Source organism: Sipha flava, unplaced genomic scaffold, assembly GCF_003268045.1.
Source record: "Sipha flava isolate LNK unplaced genomic scaffold, YSA_version1 248_pilon_pilon, whole genome shotgun sequence".
In the NCBI taxonomy this organism is placed as follows: domain Eukaryota; kingdom Metazoa; phylum Arthropoda; class Insecta; order Hemiptera; family Aphididae; genus Sipha; species Sipha flava.
In genome coordinates this window covers 289398-304581 of record NW_020272897.1, presented here as the reverse complement: position 1 = coordinate 304581, position 15184 = coordinate 289398, and the positions used below count along the sequence as shown (strand labels likewise).

Below are 15184 nucleotides of genomic sequence, written 5' to 3'. Positions count from 1 at the left end.
CGGTGCGTGCATCGCTATTCGAAAAACGTTTCGTCGTCATTCAGCGGTTAATACCATCTGCCATTTCGTATTTTGCGACCGCTGTGTGTTGTGTATAGCCAACGAAAACATAACATCAAATATAATAGACGTGTGAACGGTTGGCTAACGATTAAAAATCACTTAATCGTTGGTTTTTATTTTGTTTTATCACGTAGGAATGACTAACTGAACGTTTGAAAAAATGACGAAAAATACGTAGGTTTTTGTACAAACTAATAAATATTAATTGTATTATAACATTTTTATATTAACTATCTATTGTATATTTAAGTTATTATATTTTATAGTAAAATAAACGTGAATTATAATAATTAATATTATTGTCCACGTATTTTCAAGCGCTACCTGATCTGTTGCGATCCGTTTGACTGCCAGTCGCATGTACCGTCCGTCGTTTGGATCGCGTTGGTTATCGAATCGCGTCGTTAGTAGACACGCCCTCCCCTGTCCATTTTTTTAGGAAACCGCGAAGCAATGAAAACGCTTGTCAATCGCATTGTGCGCGGAGGCCCTTAAACGTTACATAATTATATTATATAAATGCGACGATTGCGTTCATACACAGATAACTAGGTACCAGTATTTACTAGTGCAGTAAAATGCTACGAGCTTTGGCGGTTTCATCATTCTGTGCTGTGACATTATCGTTTAGACCGAATATTATTACAACACAATACTAGTGTGTTCAATCGAAACATCGCGTTCGATCAATACAATTTCTCCGTTAACACAATAACATGTACTATCAGGTATATTAAGACTGCATTACACCGTCGAATATCACGTTTTAAAAATTACTGTACGGCGTTCAATACACGTTTCATATTTTCAATTACAGATCTTAACCGTAATGCTGTTAGCACTCGGCAATCATGTACAACCTACCGACGGTGCTAACATTTTGGCTTTTTTCCCGTTGCCGATCTACAGCCATTTTTCCGGATTCAATCCATTGTTTTTAGAATTGGCGGACCGGGGACACCGTGTAACCGTCGTCAGCCCTTTTCAACCGAAAGGGACCGTACCGTCGACTTACAAACACGTATCTATTACGAACGGTACGTTTCAATATCGATTATTACATTTAATGTCTATTATAGAACATAGTTGTTATTGGTGATGAATTATGCGTTTTTTCAAATTCTGATTTTTGAAAAATATGTGTGTACTAACACACTACGCTTTTCGATACTTAGTTTCATTTTACCCCTTAGAGTGATCCTGTGACAATTGTATTAACTTTTGATTTACCAACAGGAACACCATGTCAACATTCAGGAACGGATCTAAGGGGGGGGGGGTGGGGGCACAGCCCCCCGACATATTATTTCTCAAATTTTTTTATAATTCTACACATCGTGATATTACTATTTTTCAAATCACATATAATATATATCTGATAATAAAAGAATATAACTAATATATAATATATCAAACAAGGTGGATGAATATACAATACACACCGCGAATTAAAATATTTTAATTCGTGTTACACATAACAGTATTACAGAATTACATACTTTGATTTGTAAGTATCACAGAATAGTATCATTCTATATGGCACTAACACATGGTGGAAACTGATAAGTGATTCCAATATTATATATATATTACGTGTTAATTGATAATATCACAAGAGTGCGCCACGTTACCACCAAAGTTAGTCCCAGACAATTAAAATATAATATTGTGGTTGAACTGTTTTGGTTCTATAATTAGAACATAGACATAATAAAATAATTCCAACAATATTAATATGTTATTGATAGTATGATTAGAACTGCGTTATAGCGATAACCATATTTTGTTCATAGGAAAGTTAAAATAAACATTGACGAAATAATTGATAGATTTGGAAAAAACGACAATGTAAAAAGACGTTTAGATTTTATAATTTAATATATAACATTTATAAATTAAATAATCATTAATTTATTTATTACATTGATTACCTATGTCCTATACCTACTATTATGACAAAATTTTTAAATTATGAATAAAATACCAATAAAAAAATTGTAGAGGCCCCCCCCCCAGATCTTTACTCTGGATCCGTGCCTATCAACATCTAGACCCGTATTTTCGAAACTATTCAAATTTTAAATTGCGTATAAAGGGTGTAAAATAATTTTGAGGTATTGAAATTTTTTTTTTCATTATAGATTCAAGATTATGTAATTTGTTTAATAGATATATATAAAAAAAAATAAGGCGTAACTTGTTGCGAATGTTCAGTGAATATTTAGATAAATATTATATATAGATTAAATTAATTACGTTCAATGCCGGTCAAAGGTGAATTTTTACGTATTCTCATATTGATTATATCTTTGTGTAATTTTAAATTTGTACAACATTGAAAGTATTGATCCAAATGTTGGATATGTCACACCATAAATTCATAAAAAGTTAACCGATTAATCATTTGCGAAAATAAATAAAAAATAACTGGTATATATGTTTGAAAAACAAGAGTTTATGCATTTACCAAAGAATACTTTAAGTACTTAAGAGATACAAAAAAAAACTATGAACTGAAAAATATTGATTTTTGCAACATAACATTTTCCGAAAATCAAAATTTGAAAAAATAAATAATTTTAGCGTATAAAACCGTTGACATACTCTAAGATCACTCAGGGCCGGCTTTAGATACGATCAACGTGTGCGACGGCACAGAGCGCTAAAATTAAAAAGGCGCATGAGAGGCGTTAAGATTAGAAATTAATTTGATGAAACGTTAGTGACGCAAATTATCTACTATAGATAGAAATAATAATAATTTTATCAACGTGACTTAATATAAATTCATTTTATCATTATTATTAATTTATATTTTATATATTATTACATCAACATGTAAGTAGTGGTTAATATTCTCTTTACAATCTACAAATATGAACAAGTATGGTAATTTCAAAAATTATTTTAGTATTTTTGATTACGAATAGATTTTTCTAGCTCCGTGAATTTTGTCTGTTCAAGTTAAATGTTCAGGTCGTTTAAGAGGGAGGGGTAACAAAATAATTCTTGCACTAGGCGCTGAAAGAGCTAAAATCGGCCCACGGAACACATGTTGTGTGTTGAAAATGTTTGTTTTATACAAAAATGTATTGCTTCGCTTAAAATATGTTTCCGTCATAATATTTATATTGTAATTCTCGTTTTTCGGTATAGTGAGAATTCCTAGGCGTACCAATCTGTTAGACATTCCAAAATCGTATCGAATAACGAACATGATCAACGTCAGAAAGACTATGATGGAGATGGTCAGGCGGACATTGGTACTGAAAGATACGCAAGCATTCCTGAATGATACGCGTAACGCTTTTGATCTGGTGTTGAGCGAATGCTGGTACAGCGACGCATTTCTCGCGGTCGGTCACAGGTAATGACAACAGGCTACAGGCTGCCCGCCCATAGTGGGTGATGCTACGCACGATTCTATAAGGCTCCGACCTGTCGGTATTCCCATCAGATTCGAGATTCCAGTGGAAACGAAGTTTTAAATAATAATTAAAAAAAATCAAAACTGACAAACAAACAAAAACATTACATCGTTTTCTCATGGCTGCAGGTATTCCGCACCGGTCATGTGCCTGAGTCCGATGATGCCATCGGCCACCTTATGCGCGGCCCTGGGCTCGCCGAACAACCCGTCGTTCGTGCCGTCATTCTGGCTGCACTACTCGGACGCGATGCGTTTCTCAGAACGGCTGTTCAACGCGGTCATCACGGCCGCAGAGATGCTGCTGTCCGGCGTCGTATACCGAGACGTGGATCAGGAGATGGCGGACGCCTTATTCACGTATCCCGGCCACGAGCACCGGCCGCCGATGGACGAACTGCGTGGAGCTGTGGCCGTCACGCTGATCAACAGCCATCACTCCGTGTCGTACCCCAGACCGTATCCACCGGGGTTCGTGTCCGTGGCCGGTATGCACATGCGGCCGAAAAAGGAATCGGCTGTCAAAGTTGAACCGGTGAGTGATAACAGGTGACCGTGTCCGTACGTCAACGTTGCGTGCCCGGCCATGAAACGTTTCGTGCGCTATTCATCGCCAGGGTCGATCTGGGCGCCCAAGGGCCCAGGTGAGAATTTTTACATGGGACCAAGCGACATTTCGAAAAAAACAAAACGAAGACAATATACGACATAAAAACGTGTTTATTTGATATCTGTAGAAACGTACACGAAATACGTATTTACATTAATCATTGTGTACATGCATTGAGAATTTACGTTATTTTTCTTATAATATCAAGTTATGTTAACGGTAACAAGTAACAACGTTTATGCATATTACTGTGGTGACCATGTTAGTTGGGTAGATTAATTTTAAATATCGCCAATTATATAGTTATTATATAGTTATATAGTTATTACCCTTGTTGGCTATATCTGTTTCTATTGAAATCGACATGAAAGGTACGAGAATATTTCGAGAGATACTTAATCTGGGTCAATTTATAGTAATTTCTTTTTATTATTGTAATTTCTTAACTCTCTCACAAAATTCTTGGATTGATGACGATAGTGTGATAACATATATAATATTGTAACAATAAAAAGTAAAATAATATTGGCATATGTAAAAGGATATACTAATTTTTATTATCATATGAGCGTTACCTAAAAATAATAGGTTATACAATACGATATACCGGTTATTTCAGAATCTGGCAATTCTAAATTAAAATTTAAGCAGTCCTCTATGGTGATATAGTGATATGAATTTATATTTTACTTTTTTTCATTACTGAACAGGGACCACGAAAAATATAATCCAACTAGGGTCCAGACAGGAATCCCTTCCCCTCTGCTGTGGCCAGCCAATCTTGGTGTGAATGCTAACACTGTGTCTATGATATCACGGTGAGAAAATCTCGAAAAGTTAACTTTTTTAACCGCAGCGCTAACCCTTGTGCCAATAGGTCTTTCGGTTTACACCCAGTCCCCACTCGACGTTCAAGCGAAAATGTTGCTCTACAAATAGCTTCATTTTTACTTCGTTTACGGCAAATCTGATAATACATTTTTAAAATACTGAAAAATCCCTTCCGTGTGTGTAGCGCATTACTTTTTAAAATAATGTTTTAAATACGAAATTATCTGAAAAATCTAATACGTTTTATTTGGAACGAAAGTTAATTATATTTATACGTAGTCCGGCGGTGGTATATATTTATGGCTCTCGAGTACAAATATCATAAGTAAATAACAAATTATTGGAAATTTACTATCGTCAGTACGGGAAGAACCCTAAAAAAAATTTTTCTAACAAAGGCTTGCCTTTTTGTATTTTTTTTACCCCACCAAACGATTTTATTGTATTTTTGTCTTTTAGGAATTCAAAATGCTTCTTGACAGCGCCATCGATGGAATTATTTATTTTAGCTTCGGGTCGAACATCAAAATGTCGGATCTACCGGAGCACTACGTTAGAATGTTTGTCGAATCGTTTAGAAAACTTCCGCAAAAAGTGTTGTGGAAATGGGAAAACGGTTCTATCGACAATGCGCCTGATAACGTGTACGTAGCAAGTTGGTTCCCGCAACAGTACATCCTAAGTATAAATAATGAAAAACCAAAATTTTACTACATGTTGATATTGTAATTTTCACTTGTAGGTCACGAGAATTGTAAACTATTCATCACACATGGTGGCTATCACAGTCTTGTGGAAGCATTACACGCCGGTGTGCCGTTAATCGGATTTCCGTTCTTTACCGATCAGTATTACAATATGAGATTTGTGGTGGAAAACGGTTTCGGGATCGAGATCATGCTGAATGATCTACGGGAAAACGTACTTGACGATGCGATTGGAAGCATTATGTTCGATTCAAGGTAAGCCTAACAATCCGAAAATCGAATCGAAATTATTTCGTAACACGTGTTCTATTCGTTTTTAGTTACAAGGAACACGCCCGGAGAGCTTCGGAGATCTTTTTGGATTTGCCCTCTTCCGCACTAGACACCGCAGTTTATTGGGTTGAATATGTAATTCGAAACGGCCCTGATTTCAAATTATCATTACAGTCTCACCGTTTAAATTGGTATCAATATTTTCTACTCGACGTTATAGTTTCGATCATTGTTATTTTAGTGTCAACTGCGTTTTTCTTTTACGCATTAATCAAATTTATTTGTAAAAGATATTTTAACAGTAGTTTCAAAATTGAGAAATTGAACTGAATAAACCAATTTAAAAATACATTGTAAATCGCTATTTAAGTTATATTTTATTTAATTCTCTGGGAAGAATACCCACTAGGAAAATGTTGGTATTCGGAAATAACAATTCAACCAATTTATATACAAATTATATAAATTATGAAATAATCGTTGTTTTCCTGAGAATGCTTCTATATACTTCAACAAGTAACTGTTCAACAGAAAGATTATTTTCTACTCTATAATGCGTCAAAACTTATTTAAGATTTTAAGATCATTGAAAGTTATTGGCACTCCTCAAGATCGAAGGTGATTTAACAAAAACCATTAATTTTAATGACATTATTGAATTTTTTGCTTTTAAAAAGTCAAGAAAAAAATTATAAGTCAACGATTATTTTATTATATATTTATAATTAAATAGTTAATACACTAGTACGTATTTGATCTAATAAAAACTATTTATTTTTGATGTAATTACGTAAATAATTGTGAATATAATAAGAATAAAATATTGTCTAAAGCGTTGATTGTATTTTTCTTAATACATTATTACTCTTAACATGTTTTTTTAATAAGAAAGGAAAATTCTATTTGAAAGAAGAAGGAAAAAAATATAGTTTTTTTGGGTTATATAGATTTATATTTTATATATATTTAAAACAATATTGTGAAACAGTGCAACTAATTTTTTTCTTTTTAGGGGGTTGCGGACAAATTATTTTGTCTCGGAGAGCGTATTTGTTAAACACGCCACTGGAGTAGGCACTATGTTTTATTGTATTTTATGGTTCTACGAGCGACTTGGAGGCCCCACGTGTATTGCACGTAGTGCGGTTGCTGCTTCGGCATGTACTTTCGCGTGGCTATGGGGTTGCCGAATTCAATTTGTTCGCGTTATCCTTCGACCTATTGTTGCCGTCTATTAATAACATTTTCTATTACATTACCGTTGTCATCACGGCAGGTACTGTCTGCGCGTTTACATTAATATAGTTTTGGAAAACGTTTGGCGCGTGCTCGGCGAACCCGGTCGGCGGTAATCGGATAAACGCAAAACGCTGCGACGGTTGTCGTGACGAGGTCCCGTTAGCCACAACATCTGCACGACCTATTATGATAGGACAATGATTATTCCAATGTTTAATCGTTACGTTGTCGCAGTCGTACACGTTCACCAAATCATATTGTTTTTTTGCTCGCAAGAAAAGACACAGTCGTAGAGAACCTGGCTATTAATCATACACGGAAATACATTTGACAGTGGTCAAAGCGTAGACAGTGGCAAAGTCTAAAATTTTTGTTACAAATAAGTGGCGAAATTCGAAAGACACAGGTTTGGATTCGTTCGGGAAAAGCCGAGAGGCCAACTTCACCCGTGTGCCTATGCGGATGGTATTATATTTTTCGGCCTATGCCCAAAGTAGTTGGTGGAGAGGAAGACGTTTGGGACGAGAGTTGCGACTGTCGCAAATCTACGGAAACGTATTATGATACAGACGTCGCTCGGGACGTGATAAACTTATCAGAATACAATGACTGCACGAATGTTATTACTGTTTTAGTTGCTAGATAGTTGACCTTTAGGCGTATGTATGCGTATACCAAAAAGTTTATAATACAATGAATATTGCATAAACGAATGTATAGGCATAATATTCCCGATTACGATCGCCGCTAGAGAAGATATTGGAGGGCTTAATTTGTGAGTTTTAGACCTATATAACGTGTACAAGAAATGAAAAATGATATTGTTATTGATTTTTTTAACTACCTTTGCACTTTTTCCGCCGTGTAAACGTCTTTGCAGATGTTCATTGTTTCAGTCATAGGGTAGGTCTTCTCGGTTGTTTTTTTTTTGTTATGCATACATAAGTTGTCCGATTGGTATTGTTATTTTTCAATGCAGCGGGCAGCGGGCGTTCCGTGCAACAGTATCGGAAACTTGCATCACGGAATGGTTTTATCGGAATGAAATAGTCGAACGTCTTTTGGCGATGACGAGACGTGTTACCGTTGATCAAAACGTACGTTTATCGACTGCACCGGGGGTGATCGAATAGGTTTCGCATCGAGGCCGCGCTAGGTACCTACACAAATCGTAAATAATTGTCCTAGATATGCGAGTTACGTATGACGTGCGTAAGTACGATTGTTATGTAGAGTCTCCGTAGTTGCTTTATGCTGAGAGAGGTGAAGGTAGGGGGGTCGCGGGTAGAGTAGGCGAAAGAAAAAACTGTTTTACGACTATTTTACTCGGAAAACGGTTACCGAAGAACACGGGATGGCTAAGGTATTTTCACGTCATCGCACCGTTTACACGCGATTCACAAATTGGTACGAATAACAATAATAAAAATACAAGGAGACATGAATATTTCCACGAGCCTTCTGAGTTTCCCGTGTCAATCCTTCCCTTCTTTTTTGTTTTTCGTCCCCCCCCCTCCCCGGTTGTTGTTTTGTTTTGTTTCCGTAAACACCGCGCAGATATGGACGAATTAACGGACGGCGGCGGTGTTGACGGTGAGTAGGCACGTACACATGACGTAATAGTGCGATGCGCGTTGTCTAACGTCGACGACGACAATTCATCGGCCCGCGAGCGACTTCGATGCAGCCCTGAGTGACACGATAAGAACGCGGTTGTTGCCACAGTCGTTATACGCGCGTACAGTTCGTAATACCACACTTATATCTGATCGAGAAAACGCGCGTGGTTATGACCGAACAAGATCAGGTGAGTACGGAGTTCACATAGTGTCTGCGCGAATATTTTCGTTTATTTTTTCAACATAAAAAAAAATGTTATACCCCTAAAGGTAGTTTTATTACGACAACCGTAATATATACCGGCGTGGGATAACAACACAATGACGTGTACCGATGTTTTTTTTTGTATTCGTACGACAGGTTTATTATTATTTTTTATACATTTATATAAAAATAATACATATATTATGTGTACACTCGTGCACGGCGTACTGGTCGTACACACGAATCACACGCGCCGGGTATGGGTGCTCGCTCGTCGTCGTGCGTACGAAATGCGTTATTACGTTAGTATTGTTACATTATATTGTGTACACATGCACATTATTATTATTTATATATATATATATATATTTTATATCCATGTACAACACATGTCGTTCACGATTCCATCGTGTTTCGTTTCACCCACTTGGTCGTCGTAAAGATAACGCCGTGGAACGTCACGTCACGCGTACGAACGTTCGCAGTAAACCGCGTGATGAACACACCGTCGTGTCTGTACATTGTCAGTATTTTTCGTTAGAAAAATCAACCGTTCGTCAACCACGTGCCTCGTCGCGTTTTGTTTAAAAAAAAAAAATAAAATAAAATAATACGTTTCGTCACCACAACGAATACGTAATTATAATCGTGTAGATTTCGCGCGACACAGTGCTATGGACAGTGGTGTTCGTAGGCAGCGGTTCTCGTTTCCGACCACGCCGCTCCACGGTTCCGGATCTCGGACACGTAACGCATCGCACTGTACGGTACAATGTATAGTGTCACGGTGAAGGCGTTACAGGTATATAATACATGCACACGCGTAGAGACGACGAATAAGACCGCCCCATAAGTTGCTTTATATTTATTTTCCGAAAGGGTAGTCCGGTAGAACGACGAGACGATAGAATGCGATAGGCGTAGTATACTTACGATTGCAATGAAATGGTTCTGGCGAAATCGTGTGTACGTGAACAAAAAAAAAAAAAAAAATAAATAAATAAATAAAAATATCAAGGAACGCACATCATGGTAAAACAAACAGTTTCTTCGTTTAACTCAAAATCCAAAATTCGTATGCTTTATGTGTATATACATTTTTAATATTATTTAGTTTTAATTTTTTAAATATGTGCGTATGAGCGTGCGTTTATGAGAGTAATTTGATGATATAATTAAAATTTAATTTTAAGTAAAGTTCTTTGTAAAATATATCGATTAAAAATGAATATGGTGTGGAGAAGGGGAATCTATTTCATAAAATACGTGTACTCCTTTACAAAAAACTGAAATAATGCCCCAGTATATATGTATTTTGTCTGTGTATCAATTGGTTAACGTTAATGATATCAACCACACCAAGAAAATGGAAGGCTGGCAACAATTCGCTAAAAATACAATAATTTTCAGAAATATATTTGCTAATTGTTTACTATTTTTGACATTGGTTTGGAATCGATCGGATCAAGTTGATGAGCTACTTAAACTTGTGCAACCTAATTGGTATTTAGTAGTAAAATATTTTATTAATTTTTAATAATTAATTTAAAATCAAATAGCTCAGATTAAATTATTGTTTATTATTTTCATAATAAATATGAATAGGCCAAGCCTATAAACATCGATATGTGTGTGACGTTGTGAAAATATTTTTTATCACGGTGTAGTATAATATAATAATTTATTAATATAATTTTCCATTTTAAGTGCATTTATATTTAGCCGACATTTTGCAATGCGTGCGCAAGTGCAATAGCTGGGTCAAATGGTAAATTACATAGAAAAGTCAACATAACTTTCAGGTACACGTGCAAACGTGTGACGAACTTAAAAATAAATATAAAATTTATGGACGTTTAAATATTACGTTTTAGCAAAACGATAAAAATCACGAAAAACCGTTACATTTTTTTAGTCAAAAACACATAATATTTATAACACTCACGTCAATATTATCATATCACAAATTCGACCAGAATATAAAATAATTTTAAGTAATATGCTTCCTCGTTATAATAATGTTATACCTTTATCGTAAAACTATACTCGTATACCGCTAATACTTGTTTACCGGTTTAAAAAAAAAAAAAAAAAAAATGAATATCAGTCCGGTCCGGTCTCGGTTCGGTGCCAATCATGGTACTTAAAATCTAAATACAGATATTACTATGTAAATAAATAAAACAAAAAAACCAACAACTTTAGGTATATATTTATTTATAAAAGTCCAGTCCAGTTTAATACAAAACGCATCATATAGTACGGTCTGGGTTAATACAGACTGGACTTTATGGACTGGTTCATAAAACGGTCCAAAATGTTTTAAGATCAGACCGACAGTCAGGTCTACAGTCTACTTTATTAAATTTTATTTAATAACTGGTCCGGTCCTGTCTAAAAATTATATGAAGCCGTCAGTTCGGTCCAATTTTAGTCTTTGATTAACGTTTAAGTGTGATCCTGTCCGACTTCAATCCCCTGTTAAAATTTGAATTCCAGTCTGGTCCTTAGAATAACGGACCGTGCAGAACACTAGTCCATGCATATTCGTAATTGTTTGACCAGGTTTTCACTTATGATGACGGGTCTCCTTGTTCTTCTGGTCTTTGTATACATTACAATATAAGTAGTTTCAATGTCACGATTATTGTAGTAGATTTCTATCGACTTGTTGACGCTTCGGTAGCCGCAGTTGTTGCTTAGTATCCGCTACAGCGCGCCACTATTGCAACGTATATCGTGGATATGGATGTCTGTCAGAGTTCGTAGAACGATTTCGTATTCGAGAGTTAGGGATCGCTTCCATTTAAGTTTCTAAACTAGAGAGATCGAATTTTTTTTATTTTTTTTTAACATGGGACTGACTTTAATTAGCTCTTTTTTACAAAAAATAAAATAAAACACGTATTAAGATTTTAGCATACAAATAAAATATGTATATAGCACATATATATATACATTTTACTATTACACAACATAACCCGATAAAACTATCGATACAATAACTCAAAAAGTACCATTGTAAAGTAGACATTTTATTGAATAATAAGTTCATAATATTTGTTTATGCTGTATGCAGTAAACTCGTATTATTCTTATTAAAATTTTCAATTAACGCGTATAGTTAAAATCGATATGATAAGAATATAATTAACATATTCTAACTATTATTATTATTTTACACCTTAATATTACTTATATTTCTTTATAAATATGCATTTATCGGAATTGTATTTTTGATGTTTTCTGTTTTCCGTCATAGATCGCCGATTGTTACCACCGATTCAGCGGATATAAAATGCCCAGTAAATCAATTATTTTTACCATTTCACTATATTACGACCAAACGTAGACCATATGTAGATCATTTAACTTTGACAATTTGAGCTAGTATATGATATCTTATTGCTATTAAGGTCAAGATGAATAAGGTTCAATTTCATAATAATTTCAATTCAAATAATTTAAATTTTTTTATTTTAATTTTTTGTCTTATATAAAGCATTTTTTAATTTTTTTTGTCAGTAATGTTTTTTTTCTTCATTTTTTTGTATTTCATTTTTTTATTTTTTTATTTTTATTTTTATATTTTTTTAATAATTTTAGTTTTTTTAATATATATAAATCCAAGCCCCAGTGTTAACTTTATACTGTTTCTTTTTATTTTATTGCTACCGTGAAATTTTAATAATATTTTATCATTTATGTTTATTTTAGTTTCGAATATTTGCGTTCAAAATTTCAGTACAATGAGTTGATGGATTATATGGTTCGTACTTCGCGCTGTCAAAAAATTTACAAATTTAAATCGCTATGTTTATTGATATTAAAATGATTTGCACGATCCCGAGCTACATTGAATTATAATATTACTGCCATTTGACGTTTTTCTCGGTCTATGATATTGCATATTCACACGGTAAAAAAAATATTCTTAAACTCTGGAGATGTTTTGGTAATCATAAATACTATTTTATTATGAAATTCGATCCGTATAATATGATAGCTAGACATTAACGAAAACCACATTTTTATAATATGCTGTGATAGCTTTTCTTTATTCCTTCTAGGATCATGGTTTTAAAATCGTTTCCACGCATATATGATTTTTTATATGTACTCGCAGTTATAATATTGTGATTTTATTGGAAAATTATGTGAGTTGGATTGTTTTTATAGGCTGACGTGTGGATAATATGTGCATATTTTACATTCGATTTTCTATTTATTTTCGGTACGCAGTTGCTGGTTAATCTGTTACATGTTATATGTTAATAAATTACGTTTCGTATAATATTATTTGTGCTTACCTATTGTCTTGCATATTATCCATACATTATTTGCTATGCAAATGTGCTAAAATATGAACAATTATTAGTTCTAATAATTGCACAGTCTTAAACTCGATTTAATTCCTTATTCATTGTGTTCATTCATGCAGAACTTAAAACGTTATCATATAACCATATAAAAAATATTAATACTTAAATTATTACTATATATCCATCCGTAAATGGAAGTCGATAAAAGAAACCAAGTCAAACGGTTGATATGAATATAAAAATAGTATAATTGGAATAGCGGTTGACATAATATTATGTTCCGTTCATGTGACCGTCAAATGAAACGTAAATAATTATTGTATTACACAACGTTATAACCATTAAACGACACGGTTGTATTTAACAATGATATCGTGTGACGGCGCAAGTGTGGGCAATTTAACACCATGCGCGCATTGTGCTCCAATACTTGTATTCTTCGTATTCCTTTTTTTCCTTCAACATTTTTTATCATTAACATGTTACGCACTTACGTTTACATGATATCAATAAACATTTTGCTTTTATTAATTGTTTAAATAATCGCAGCTTGATTCCCGATCAGAAATTAATTTCAACTTAAGAATATCAACATTTATTGTGAAGTATATTTCTTTTATTTTTGAATATACACCGTTCTTAAAACCATAATTACATATTCATCCCCACTATCCATCCAGCTGCAAAATGTTATTTTAAATATTAAAATAATTAAATCGATCCATTTTAATTCGCGTTACCTAATATTACATAATATATAAATTAAATTGTATGTATTCATTATTGGTAGTAGCAATTTGGTATGATATACGTCATGCACTCGTGTAGTTGAAACGGCCAGTCGCCATGGGAACCTGGTAATTCGAGTGATCGGTAAAACACCTTCGGCCGAGACATTTGAAGGCACCCCGAGGATTGTATTGTACCCGTACAACGGTTCGAAGCCATCATTAATCATTTGCATAATTAGTTTGAATCGTATTGAAACAGCGGTGTTCTTGTGGTTTTTTTTTTTAACTTCCGAGTGGTATTGAAACACGCGCAAAGTTAATTTTTCCCATTGTGTTTTCGTTGCACGCATGATGAATTATTAATACAGGCGGTGCACACACGGATCGCGCGGCGGCATGACATCGACAACGGCGACGGCGGCGTTCGCGCGCAAAAGGCGCCGGACGAAAGTGAAGAAGTTGAATTCCGATGCTCAGGTCAGTGTTTTAGCCGCGGGACCATCGACCGTCCCGTAGCGTAACACGTCGACGCGTTACCGTCTGTCCGTGTCGAAACTTCGTTCACTCGTGTCACGTACGACGACACGTGTACACGTGTTGAGTACGTGTCGGAGACAGCGGCATCCCGGTCCTGATACATTTGGTCGGCCGAAAAGTGTTTGGAAAGGTCACAACGGTGCATCCGAATATCGACCCCGATGACATACCGTGCGGTGGATGGACAGGAGAGAGGAGACAGTGGTTTTAACCCGAAAAAATACAGTGGAACCTCAATTAACCGTGTTTGTGGTTAACCGTGCTCACTCTTTCAAAATGATGTTCGTTAGGAAAATATTTTATTAGGTCAGACGACTAATAGAGGTTCTTCAAAAATCACATTTATCTTAATAACGTTATAACTCATACGTATGGCAAATTTTCAATTCTGTCGAATTTGATCCATACTATTCAGTGTTTTTTTAATATTTCCTATAATCGTTTCGAAAATAGTCATTGAAAAAATACTTTAGACGCTCTTAATATGCATACAACATTATAATTTATTTTTTATAATTCGTTTGATAAAAAGTCTCGATTAACCGCGTTTTTCATTTATCCGTGTTATCTTTCTCCACCATTACCCCGAATGATCGAGTTTTTACTGTAATGGATTCGAT

The 15184-nt window shown here is 34.7% G+C and overlaps 1 protein-coding gene across 1 annotated transcript; it reads left to right on the top strand.

The window, feature by feature from the left end:
• Window positions 1-576: 576 nt before the first annotated feature.
• On the top strand, window positions 577-6608 carry LOC112684296 (UDP-glucuronosyltransferase-like). Its single transcript, XM_025555728.1, has 7 exons — window positions 577-791; window positions 881-1100; window positions 3220-3430; window positions 3620-4025; window positions 5391-5613; window positions 5674-5893; window positions 5959-6608. Exons 1-7 carry the CDS (start codon window positions 780-782, stop codon window positions 6239-6241), a joined length of 1575 nt encoding a protein of 524 aa, XP_025411513.1. The 5' UTR covers window positions 577-779; the 3' UTR covers window positions 6242-6608.
• Window positions 6609-15184: the final 8576 nt, after the last annotated feature.

Bases quoted from the DNA above. Each gene is read 5' to 3' on its own strand.
- LOC112684296 (XM_025555728.1), top strand. The intron at 3,431-3,619 runs GTAATGACAACA...TCATGGCTGCAG, and splicing joins TTTCTCGCGGTCGGTCACAG to GTATTCCGCACCGGTCATGT. The intron at 4,026-5,390 runs GTGAGTGATAAC...TTTGTCTTTTAG, and splicing joins CGGCTGTCAAAGTTGAACCG to GAATTCAAAATGCTTCTTGA.